Source organism: Coregonus lavaretus (assembly GCF_964263955.1).
Source record: "Coregonus lavaretus genome assembly, chromosome: 13".
Taxonomy (NCBI): Eukaryota; Metazoa; Chordata; class Actinopteri; order Salmoniformes; family Salmonidae; genus Coregonus; species Coregonus lavaretus.
This window is the reverse complement of record NC_140000.1, coordinates 35,159,035-35,172,300: the sequence shown is the minus strand read 5'-3', so window position 1 is coordinate 35,172,300 and position 13,266 is coordinate 35,159,035. Positions and strand designations below refer to the sequence as shown.

Genomic DNA, 13,266 nt, shown 5'->3' with positions numbered 1-13,266 from the left:
ACTACAACTATTTGAAAACAGATCCCAAGAAATGACTACTTTTTTAAACGATTTGAAAGCAGATCTCAGAAAAGTACTACTTTTTTTTAAGGTCTGGTGCGGGTGTCTGTGCAGGTGTATGTGCATCCGTGCGTGAATTTGTGCTTGTGAATGCGTGCCTGCCTGTCTTCTTGCATGTGTGTGTGTGCGTGCAAATGCATGTGTATTTGCGAACGGCAAAACAAGGATTCCAGTTTCCTCTCACCTTTGAAAGTATGTGATTGTCATTCAAATCCCCCATGATTTGCGGGAAGCCGGGAATGTGGTGGTCTCAGAACACTTTATTTGATTCTGATTAGGACAGAGGAGCACCAGCTGTGTTCCCACATGCATTAACTTCCTCTCCCAGTCCTCCAAACAGTACTGACTCTACTCTAAAAGCAGCCACATTGATTCAAGGTTTCGCATTTCAAAGTACTGCATTTCATACTGGAATAGGCCCCCACGCATCCCCCCTTTAAGTTTCAAGTTTTAATGTCATGTGCACAAGTACAGTGACATGCTTTTCTTGCAAGCTCTAAACCCAACAATGCAGTAATCAATAACAATGTAATACTATAAATAACATAAGGTAGAACAAAAACACACAATAAATAAAAATAAGAAATAAGAGGAACACGAGAAAGTAAGTAAGCATACTATATACAGGGTCAATCAGTTCCAGTACCATATTAACAATGTGCAGGAATACTGGAGTGATAGAGGTAGTTATGTATAGGCGTAAGGTGACTAGGCATCAGGATATATGATAAACAGAGTAGCAGCAGCGTATATGATGATTGTATTTGAGTGGGTGTGCGTTTGTGTAGAGTCTGTATAAATGTATGTGCATATTACAGTGGGGAAAAAAAGTATTTAGTCAGCCACCAATTGTGCAAGTTCTCCCACTTAAAAAGATGAGAGAGGCCTGTAATTTTCATCATAGGTACACATCAACTATGACAGACAAATTGAGGGAAAGAATATGGCGACATGGGCGACGCACTGCCAAACGGGAAAAGGAAGGGATTTTTTTTCTAATCAATTATATCACGGCAACAGTAGTTATCAGTGTTCTAATCTAGACGTCTGATCTGCCACTAAATGTCCAATCAGGCTAAAGTCGTGCTTCAAATGTCCCCGCCCGTTTTGGGGCGATTTCAGTCAGGTTGAAAATCGCCCAGAAGTCTCTCATAGCCTCTAATGTAAAATAAAAAAATTTCAAATATCAGAGCTTTCAATACAATCTCTATGGGTTTCTGAGGGCTTGCACTTACGCGCTTTCGTCATACGTAACATAACCATGAACGTAACTAAGAAAAGAGCGGGTAGCCTCATCAATCAATTCACTACTACTGTCAAAATGGCTAGCCTTCAGTGCAACTCGATTGTCTTTTTGAAAGAAGTTCCTTTTTGTCGGCGAACAAATCAAGATAAATTGGCAACGAAACAATTAGGACCTCCCAGACCAAATTTAATAATTCAACAGGTTTCTACTAAGCAGAGTCGTGAACACTGTCTACGAGAATCGAGACGACCTCATAGAATGTTTTGAAGCCATTCGGACGGGTTCATTGGGTTCATTTGACCAGCCCACCGTGAGAGAGGCATCTGGCTACGTGAGGATGCTACATGATGAAGATTTTATTTTTTTCCTGCGGCTTTTTCACAAAATCATGCCCCACGTCGACATTCTGTACCAGAAGCTACAGAAGAAGGACATCGATGCTGTCTTTATCAAACGTGCCCTCGACAGCTTCACAAGCAGTGTGCAGGCCATAAGGTAAGATTAAACAATATCATTCGATCTTTCTCAAAGCAGAGCTTTATTTGAAAATGTATGCATGAAAGGAGACTGCATTTGTGTTTGAAATTACATTATTCTCATTATATATGGCCAGTGGTGTAATCTAGCTTATTTTATATACTATGTGTACTGTACAGTGGTGCTCATAAGTGTATGAACACATTCTAAAGTTGACTAAAAAGAGGAATACAAAAATAAAAAAATCATCTTTTGGAAATTGATCTTAATGACTTAATTAAAAAAGTTGTAAAATCCAACCTTTAAGGACACCAATTTTCTTTTCTTTTTTATTCCTCTTTTTAGTCAACTTTAGCATGGGATCATAAGCTTATGAGCACCACTGTATACTGTGCTGAACATCCAGGCTATGTGAGACACAAAGGCTAACTTAAACACTAAAGACTTTATGCATCCCTGCCCATTTTAAGTGGAACTGAAGTATTTGTACTATACATGGATACATTGCATATACCTGTGCATCACATAGACAACAATACTGTACAAAGCCAACAAACACATTGGTCTGTTTGCCTTCAGGGACTCCTCTCAACAGCAGCTGCAAGAAGCAACAGGAGCCAAAAGACCCAGAACAGCTTTGAGAGAAGAGGAGAAGCAGAGGCTGTCTGAAGAGGTCTGCAACACCATCCTGGATCACACCAAAGAAAGGTTCTCTTTCTCTGGCCACCTTGTGAGTGCTACCTTACTGCAAGCAGACATGTTTGAAAGGTACTGCCATTCATTTCCTGATGAGGCTCTGAATGCCACTGTGAATGCATACCCCATGCTGAGCAAGGCAAAGCTCAAGACAGAACTATCTCTGATCTATGAGAATCCTGAATTCAAGGGATGCTGTGGTGCACTGGCACTGTACCAGGTTCTCATGAGCTACAACCTCCAGGAGACGTTCTCTGAGACTGTGACTCTGTTGAACATCCTCATAACTACTCCCATGACAACAGCTGAAGCTGAGAGATGTTTCTCAACTTTGACACGAGTTAAGACATTCCTGCGAAATTCAATGGGCCAGGAACGTCTGAATGCACTGGCCATGCTTTCCATGGAGAGGGAACTAGTCCTCAGCATGCCTGATTTCAATGAGAAAGTAATTGAACGCTTTGCTGTATTGAAACAGAGAAGAGAACAGTTTCAGTACAAGTAATGTAGCCTCTCTCTCTCTTTGTCCCTCCCTGTCTGTCTCTTTAACACACACACGCCCAAATCAGTTCACAGTTGATGTTGTTTAAAATAGTTATTTTTCATTTTAAAAAAAGTAAAAAAAAAAAAAATCTGTTCATGTTCATTTTTACAAATCTATACAATTGGCCAGAATATGGTTGTTCATATTTACAAATCTATACAATTGGCCAGAATATGGTTGTTCATTTTTACAAAGCCATACAGATAGCTGTGTTTACCTTTTCTAGAAATTACTTTCAAATTCTGTTTTCAGGCAAAATGTCTATCACTGTTCATTTTCACAAATCTATACAAGAGGGCAGAATATGGAAGTCTATAAAAATGTCTTATTACCAATAACTTGCATCAATGTTTTCAGTAGCCTCTATCAAAAGCTCCTGCTTGCTTGTTGTGAATTATGCTCAGGTGCACATATTTCCAATTCAACCATGAGGCAAAAAATGTGGTAAAAGCTCTTGTTGATCCTGCAATCTGAACAAATACCAAGATGCTGTATTTTCAGCTGATATTTCATTTGTTTATGGAAATGCATATTGTTTATGCAGTGTTGAGGAATGTGAAAGAACACCCTTGATTATTTTTACTGTGATAACTTATTTTGATTTTGTAAGCCAACACTTTTGAGATCAGTCAATAAATGCTTCTGGTATTGACTTATATGCTGCCCCTGTCTTCATGTTGTTGCTGGACATATCTTTTTAAAAATGTGTGTAGGTCACCTAAATCATCAGAAAAATTGCCCCCCCTGAGAATTTTTTCAGGAGCCGCCACTGGTGGAAAATAAGTATTTGGTCACCTACAAACAAGCAAGATTTCTGGCTCTCACAGACCTGTAACTTCTTCTTTAAGAGGCTCCTCTGTCCTCCACTCGTTACCTGTATTAATGGCACCTGTTTGAACTTGTTATCAGTATAAAAGACACCTGTCCACAACCTCAAACAGTCACACTCCAAACTCCACTATGGCTAAGACCAAAGAGCTGTCAAAGGACACCAGAAACAAAATTGTAGACCTGCACCAGGCTGGGAAGACTGAATCTGCAATAGGTAAGCAGCTTGGTTTGAAGAAATCAACTGTGGGAGCAATTATTAGGAAATGGAAGACATACAAGACCACTGATAATCTCCCTCGATCTGGGGCTCCACGCAAGATCTCACCCCGTGGGGTCAAGATGATCACAAGAAAGGTGAGCAAAAATCCCAGAACCACACGGGGGGACCTAGTGAATGACCTGCAGAGAGCTGGGACCAAAGTAACAAAGCCTACCATCAGTAACACACTATGCCGCCAGGGACTCAAATCCTGCAGTGAAGACGTGTCCCCCTGCTTAAGCCAGTACATGTCCAGGCCCGTCTGAAGTTTGCTAGAATGCATTTGGATGATCCAGAAGAGGATTGGGAGAATGTCATATGGTCAGATGAAACCAAAATTGGTTGCGTCCATAGAACACCATACCTACTGAGAAGCATGGGGGTGGAAACATCATGCTTTGGGGCTGTTTTTCTGCAAAGGGACCAGGACGACTGATCCGTGTAAAGGAAAGAATAAATGGGGCCATGTATCGTGAGATTTTGAGAGAAAACCTCCTTCCATCAGCAAGGGCATTGAAGATGAAACATGGCTGGGTCTTTCAGCATGACAATGATCCCAAACACACCGCCCGGGCAACGAAGGAGTGGCTTCGTAAGAGACTGAGTCTGTAATACCAACATGTTTCAAGCAGACCACCATAGTCCCCGTGCCCAAGGACTCTAAGAAAACCTGCCTAAATGACTACCGACCCGTAGCACTGACGTCTGTAGCCATGAAGTGCTTTGAAAGGCTGGTCATGGCTCACATCAACAGCATTATCCCAGAAACCCTAGACCCACTCCAATTTGCATACCGCCCCAACAGATCCACAGATGATGCAATCTCTATTGCACTCCACACTGCCCTTTCCCACCTGGACAAGAGGAACACCTACGTGAGAATGCTATTCATTGACTACAGCTCAGCATTCAACACCATAGTGCCCTCTAAGCTCATCACTAAGCTAAGGATCCTGGGACTAAACACCTCCCTCTGCAACTGGATCCTGGACTTCCTGACGGGCCGCCCCCAGGTGGTAAGGGTAGGTAACAACACATCTGCCACACTGATCCTCAACACGGGGGCCCCTCAGGGGTGCGTGCTCAGTCCCCTCCTGTACTCTCTGTTCACCCATGACTGCATGGCCAGGCACGACTCCAACACCATCATTTAGTTTGCCGACGACACAACAGTGGTAGGCCTGATCACCGACAACGATGAGACAGCCTATAGGGAGGAGGTCAGAGACCTGGCCGTGTGGTGCCAGGACAACAACCTCTCCCTCAACGTGACCAAGACAAAGGAGATGATTGTGGACTACAGGAAAAAAAAGAGGACTGAGCACGCCCCCATTCTCATCGACGGGGCTGTAATGGAACAGGTTGAGAGCTTCAAGTTCCTTGGTGTCCACATCACCAACGAACTATCATGGTCCAAACACACCAAGACAGTCGTGAAGAGGGCACGACAAAGCCTATTCCCCCTCAGGAGACTGAAAAGATTTGGCATGGGTCCTCAGATCCTCAAAATATTATACAGCTGCACCATCGAGAGCATCCTGACTGGTTGCATCACCGCCTGTTATGGCAACTGCTTGGCCTCCGACCGCAAGGCACTACAGAGGGTAGTGCGTACGGCCCAGTACATCACTGGGGCCAAGCTTCCTGCCATCCAGGACCTCTATACCAGACGGTGTCAGAGGAAGGCCCTCAAAATTGTCAAAGACTCCAGCCACTCTAGTCATGGACTGTTCTCCCTGCTACCGCACGGCAAGCGGTACCGGAGTGCCAAGTCTAGGTCCAAAAGACTTCTCAACAGCTTCTACCCCCAAGACATAAGACTCCTGAACAGCTAATCATGGCTACCCAGACTATTTGCACTGCCCCCCCACCCCATCCTTTTTACGCTGCTGCTACTCTGTTAATTATTTATGCATAGTCACTTTAACTCTACCCACATGTACATATTACTTCAACTATCTCAACTAGCCGGTGCCCCCGCACATTGACTCTGCACCGGTACCCCCCTGTATATATAGCCTCCCTACTGTTTTTTTATTTTACTTCTGCTCTTTTTTCTCAACACTTTTTTTGTTGTTGTTTTATTTTTACTTTTTTTGTTAAAAATAAATGCACTGTTGGTTAAGGGCTGTAAGTAAGCATTTCACTGTAATGTCTGCACCTGTTGTATTCGGCGCATGTGACCAATAAAATTTGATTTGATTTGATTTCAAGGTCCTGGAGTGGCCTAGCCAGTCTCCAGATCTCAACCCCATAGAAAATCTTTGGAGGGAGTTGAAGGTCCGTGTTGCCCAGCGACAGCCCCAAAACATCACTGCTCTAGAGGAGATCTGCATGGAGGAATGGGCCAAAATACCAGCAACAGTGTGTGAAAACCTTGTGAAGACTTACAGAAAACGTTTGACCTGTGTCATTGCCAACAAAGTGTATATAACAAAGTATTGAGAAACTTTTGTGATTGACCAAATACTTATTTTCCACCATAATTTGCAAATAAATTCATTAAAAATCCTACAATGTGATTTTCTGGAATTGTTTTCTCTCATTTTGTCTGTCATAGTTGACGTGTACCTATGATGAAAAGTACAGGCCTCTCTCATCTTTTTAAGTGGGAGAACTTGCACAATTGGTGGCTGACTAAATACTTTTTTTCCCCACAGTATGTGTGTGTGAGCAAATTATGAAGTGAGTGTTTGTGTGTGTTTTGGAGTGTCAGTGTGCGTGAGTGTGTAAGGCCCTGTGAGTGTCAACTCAAATAGTCCATGTAGCCATTTTGTTAGCTATTTAGTTACATATAGATAGAAGCTGTTCAGGAGTCTGTTGGTGTCAGACTTGATGCACCAGTACCACTTGCCGTGCGGAAGCAGAGAGAACAGTCTATGGTTTGTGTGGCTGGAGTCTTTAACGATTCTCTGGGCCTTCTTTTCACGCCGCCTGATACAGAGGTCCTGGATGGCAGGGAGCTCGGTCCCAGTGATGTACTGGGCTGTCCGCACCACCCTCTGTAGCGCCATGTGATCGAGGGCGGTGCTATTGCCATACCAAGCAGTAATGCAGCCAGTCAAGATGTTCTCAATGGTACAGCTGTATAACTTTTTTAGGATTTGACAGCCCATGTCAAACATTTTCAACCTCCTGAGGGGACTGTGAGAGTGTTTGTGGACCATTTTACCTCACACCAAGGAACTTGAAGCTCTTGACCGGCTCCACTGTTTCCTGTAGTCCACGATCAACTCCTTGGTCTTATGGATGTTGAGGGAGAGGTTGTTGTTCCGGCACTACACTGCCAGGTAACTGTCCTCCTCCCTATAGTCTGTCTCATCATCGCCGGTGTTCAGGCCTACCACCGTCATGTCGTCAGCAAACTTGATGATGGTGTTTGAGTCGTTCGTGGCCACGCAGTCGTGGGTGAACAGGGAGTACAGGAGGAGACTAAGCACACACCCCTGTGGGGCCCCGATGATGAGGGTCAGTGGGGTGGAGGTGATATTGCCTACCCTCACCACCTCAGGTCAGCCCGTCAGGAAGTTCAGGATTTAGTTGCAGAAGGAGGTGTTCAGTCCCAGGGCCCTAAGCTTGGTGACGAGCTTCAAGGGATCAATGGTGTTGAACACTGAGCTGTAGTCAATGAACAGCATACTTACATACTGTAGGTATTCCTCTTATCTAGTTGGGTGATGGCCGTGTGGAGTGCAATTGAGATTGCATCGTCTATGGATCTGTTGGGGTGGTATCCAAATTGGAGTGGGTCTATGGTGTCTGCGATGATGGAGTTGATGTCTGCCCATAACCAGCCTCTCAAAGCACTTCATGATTGCAGATGTGAGCGCTATAGGGTGTCATGTAAAAATCTTCCCAGCGTGAAATAGTTCCCAATTGTTCTGATTGTGTTGTGATTGTGACGTCATGTTGTAAACATTTTCTATGTGGATGGCTGAACTCATTTCTCTAACACCCCTTCGCCCTTGATTTATCTAGCTAACTAGCATAATTAGCTGTAAACTGGTCGAGATGGCTTGTTCTCAGAGGTGTGCAGTTATCTAGATAACTAACTAACAAACAAATATATGCACTGTCAATCGAAAACGTAGCGCCCAAGTCTTTGCAATCGCAAAAAAAACGCTCCTCACATTAACCCTCAGCACTTCGATGCGCGAGTCCGGGTATTTATATACTAACCTGATGCCTCAACAAGCTTCTGATTGGTCAGAGTCAATACTCCTGGCCACCATTGATTGGCAGACGTGTAAAGCAAATGCGCATGCCCACTGTTTTTTGAGGTCGAGGGAGGGTGTGAGAGAAACATCCGCATGAGCTCAGCCATCCACATAAAGTTCAATTATTGAGCTGGAAACATTTTCACACTGGGAGAAATTTTACAGCATGACGTCACGATCAGAACACATAGCAGAACGACTGGGAACAATTTCACGCTGGGAAGATTTTTACATGACACATGGCAGTAGTCATTGTCACATGAAGCCTTAGAGTTCTTGGGAACAGGAATGATGGTGGTCCTTAAAACATGTGGGGATTACAGACTAGGACAAGGACAGGTTGAAAATTACTGTGAATTTGCCTGCCAGCTCTGAGTACGCGTCCTGGTATACCGTCGGACCCCGCAGCCTTGCGGGGGTTGACCTGATTAAAGACCTTACTCACGTCGACCTCGGAACGCAAGATCACCCAGTCCTCTGGGTCGTTGACGGCCCTCACACCCGGCACACTTTAACTGTTTACTGTGTTTTTTCCTTAAACACTCCATATGAATTATGCCACTTTCATTACTTGATGAATTATTGCTTAGGCGGGGGAAAAATGGGCCTGGGTGGTCTCTGATTACAGGTTGTTAGTTCTTCCTAAGTAAGATGGTCAAGTGGATCCCTTTGATCGTGTAAATTCACCCAACTGACATTCCTTCTGAAAGGATCCATGCAATGTATGCCAAATACAACCTCAAGCTATATTTTGCTCATGCTGTATCTATCACAAAGCCCAGATAGAGCCAATACCAGCCAGTATTTACATTTTAATTTTTTTGTCATTTAGCAGACGCTCTTATCCAGAGCGACTTACAGTTATACATACTGGCCCCCCGTGGGAATCGAACCCACAACCCTGGCATTGATCAACCCTGGCCATGCTCTACCAACTGAGCTACATCCCTGCCGGCCATTCCCTCCCCTACCCTGGGCTAATTGTGCGCCGCCCCATGGGTCTCCCGGTCACGACCGGCTATGACAGAGCCTGGATTCGAACCAAGATCTCTAGTGGCACAGCTAGCACTGCGATGCAGTGCCTTAGACCACTGCGCCACTCGAGAGACAAGATCAGCATTTCCCAGATCTATTATTGATGTGGTGCTTTAATTATCAAAATATTCTGTTCATATTGTCTTATGTAATTAGGGTGGAATGCTTGTTAATGTTCATCAAATGTAATAGGTGCAAAATATTCCGTTCCGCCTAATTTTTCCAATTTGTTATTCAACTCTATGACTATTTCAGATTGATGTTAAACCTTTTTAAAAGATGCTTCTAACAGCCACTGTCAATCAATGTACCGGTATTGACAGAGAATAACGAGTGGCCAATCTGTCATTAACACAATGTTTCTCCATCCCCACTTCCTCCCCTTCTCTCTGTCTGCCTCCATCAATTCCCTCCTTTCCCTCTTTTTTTCTTCATCACCTATTTTTATTTCTGGTACTTCATCTCACCTCTCCTCACCTCACCAATCTCATAAATTCTACCTCCATTAAATCTTTATATCCCTCCCTCCACCCCTCTTTCAACTCTTCCTATCATCCTCCCACCCCTCTTCTCTTCCTCTCCCCTCCCCTCCATCTTCCCTCCCTTTCCACCTCCCCTCCCCCTCCCTCTTCCAGACGTTGAACTCTGTCACCCCTCACCTGGACATGGAGGAGTGCAGCATCGCCCTGCTCCCCAGGAACCGGGAGAAGAACCGCAGCATGGACGTGCTGCCGCCCGACCGCGCCCTGGCTTTCCTGGTCACCACTGAGGGCGAGAGCAACAACTACATCAATGCGGCACTCACCGACAGCTTCCACCAGCCCGCCACCTTCATCATCACCCCTCACCCGCTCCCCGCCACCACCGCCGACTTCTGGAGGTTGGTGTTCGACTACGGCTGCACCTCGGTGGTCATGCTCAACCAGCTCAACCAGTCCAACTCTGCCTGGGTGAGCTATATATATATCAATATTTATGTATATTAAGATCTACTGTATGAATATAATGTATATGTATGGATATATTTACATGTTAATGAATGCAGTTTATTAGGAAGGGACAGTGTAACAGTGTAACAAATAATGGCGCCGACAGATAGGGCAGCCATGCTTCTAGCTCCTAAGCAACTTTGCAGTATTTTGTTTTTTTATGTGATATTTCTTACATTATTAGGCCAGATTTTTTTGGTGTTATTACATACAATCGGAAATAACTTTTGGATATCAGAGCGGCGGTAACTCACCAGCATTACCAGCATTACGACCAGGAATACGACTTTCCCGAATTGGATCCTTTGTTCGTACCCCCAAGGGCAATTTAACTGATTCCAGAGGCTGATCCAAAACACTGCCGGTGGAGAAGAGGTATTCGGAGTGGACTCCTAGTCGGACTCAGGAGGCACACACACTGCCCAACGCTTCCAAGTATATTACTCGCTAATGTTCAGTCTCTGGATAATAAAATTGACGAGCTCAGGGCGAGGACCTCCTTCCAGAGAGACATCAGGGATTGTAACATACTCTGTTTCACGGAAACATGGCTCTCTCGGGATATACTGTCTGAGTCCGTACAGCCAGTTGGGTTCTCAGTTCATCGCGCAGACAGAAATCAAGATCTCTCCGGGAAGAAGAAGGGCGGGGGGGTATGTTTCAGATTAACTACTCATGGTGTGATTGTGATAACATACATATACTCAAGTCCTTTTGTTCACCCGACCTAGAATACCTCACAATCAAATGCAGACCGTATTACCTCCCAAGATAATTATCTTCGGTTATAGTCACAGCCGTGTATATTCCCCCTCAAGCCGATACCACGATGGCCCTCAAAGAACTACACTAGGCTCTATGCAAACTGGAAACTACATATCCTGAGGCCGCATTTATTGTAGCCAGGGATTTTAACAAAGCTAATCTGAGGAAAACGCTACCGAAGTTCTACCAACACATTGACTGTAGCACTTGCTCTGAGAAAACACTGGACCGCTGCTACTCAACTTTTCGAACTGCCTACAAGGCCCTCCCCCACCCTCCCTTTGGCAAATCTGATCATGACTCCATTTTGCTCCTCCCTTCCTATAGGCAGAAATTCAAAACAGGAAGTACCTGTGCTACGGACTATTCAACGCTGGTCTGACCAACCGGAATCCATGCTTCAAGATTGTTTTGATCACGCAGACTGATCATATGTTCCGGTTAGCCTCTGAGTATAATATCGATGAATACACGGATACGGGGACTGAGTTTATCAGGAAATGTACAGGAGATGTTATACCCACTGTGACTATTAAAACCTACCCAAACCAGAAACCGTGGATAGATGGCAGCATTCGCGCAAAACTGAAAGAGCGAACCACCACATTTAACCATGGCAAGGTGACTGGGAATATGGCCGAATACAAACAGTGTAGTTATTCCCGCCGTAAGGCAATCAAACAGGCAAAACGTCAGTACAGATACAGTAGAGTTGCAATTCAACGGCTCAGACACGAGACACATGTGGCAGGGTCTACAGACAATCACGGACTATAAAGGGAAAACCAGCTGCGTCGCGGACACCGACGTCTTGCTTCCGGATAAGCTAAACACCTTTTTCGCCCGCTTTGAGGATAACACAGTGCCACCGACGCGGCCAGCTACCAAGGACTGTGGGCTCTCCTTCTCCATGGCCGATGTGAGTAAGACATTTAAGTGTGTTAACCCTCGCAAGGCTGCCGGCCCAAACGGCATCCCTAGCCGCATCCTCAGAGCATGCACAGACCAGCTGGCTGGAGTGTTTATGGACATATTCAATCTCTCCCTATCCCGGTCTGCTGTCTCCACATGCTTCAAGATGTCCACCATTGTTCCTGTACCCAAGAAAGCAAAGGTAACTGAACTAACTATCGCCCGGTAGCACTCACTTTGAGAGGCTAGTTAAGGATCATATCACCTCCACCTTACCTGACACCCTAGACCCACTTCAATTTGCTTACTGCCCCAATAGATCCACAGACGATGCAATCGCCGTACTCCCTGTTCACCCATGACTGTGTGGCCACGCGCGCCTCCAACTCAATCATCAAGTTTGCAGACGAGACAACAGTAGTAGACCTGAATACCAACAATGACGAGTCAGCCTACAGGGAGGAGGTGAGGTCCCTGGGAGTGTGGTGCCAGGAAAATAACCTTTCACTCAACGTCAACAAAACAAAGGAGCTGATTGTGGACTTCATGAAACAGCAGAGAGAGCACCCACCTATCCACGTCGACGGGACCGCAGTGGAGAAGGTGGAAAGATTCAAGTTCCTCGGCGTACACATCAATGACAAACTGAAATGGTCTACCCACACAGACGTGTGGTGAAGAAGGCGCAACAGCGCCTTTTCAACCTCAGGAGGCTGAAGAAATTTGGCTAAAACCCTCACAAACTTTTACAGATGCACAATTGAGACCGTCCTGTCGGGCTGTATCACCGCCTGGTATGGTAACTGCACTGCCCACAACCGCAGGGCTCTCCCGAAAGGTGGTGTGGTCTGCCCAACGCATCACCGGGGGCAAACTACCTGCCCTCCAGGACACCTACAGCACCCGAAGTCACAGGAAGGCCAAAAAGATCATCAAGGACAACAACCACCCGAGCCACTGCCTGTTCACCCCGCTACCATCCAGAAGGCGAGGTCAGTACAGGTGCATCAAAGCTGGGACAGAGAGACTAAAAAACAGCATCTATCTCAAGGACATCAGACTGTTAAATAGCCATCACTAGCACCTTAGAGGCTGCTGCCCTATATACATACAGTGGGGGAAAAAAGTATTTAGTCAGCCACCAATTGTGCAAGTTCTCCCACTTAAAAAGATGATAGAGGCCTGTAATTTTCATCATAGGTACACGTCAACTATGACAGACAAATTGAGGAAAA

General features: G+C 45.2%; 1 protein-coding gene across 1 annotated transcript in view; it reads left to right on the top strand.

Annotated features, from left to right (window-relative positions):
- LOC311140713 (receptor-type tyrosine-protein phosphatase U) overlaps positions 1-13,266 on the top strand; it is a gene marked incomplete at its 3' end in the record, with an annotated part of 426,520 nt that overhangs the window by 375,634 nt on the left and 37,620 nt on the right. Inside the window, exon 27 of the mRNA XM_084175898.1 lies at positions 10,001-10,315. Coding sequence (XP_084032024.1) covers positions 10,001-10,315 — 315 coding nt within the window. The remainder of the gene's footprint in view (positions 1-10,000; positions 10,316-13,266) is intronic.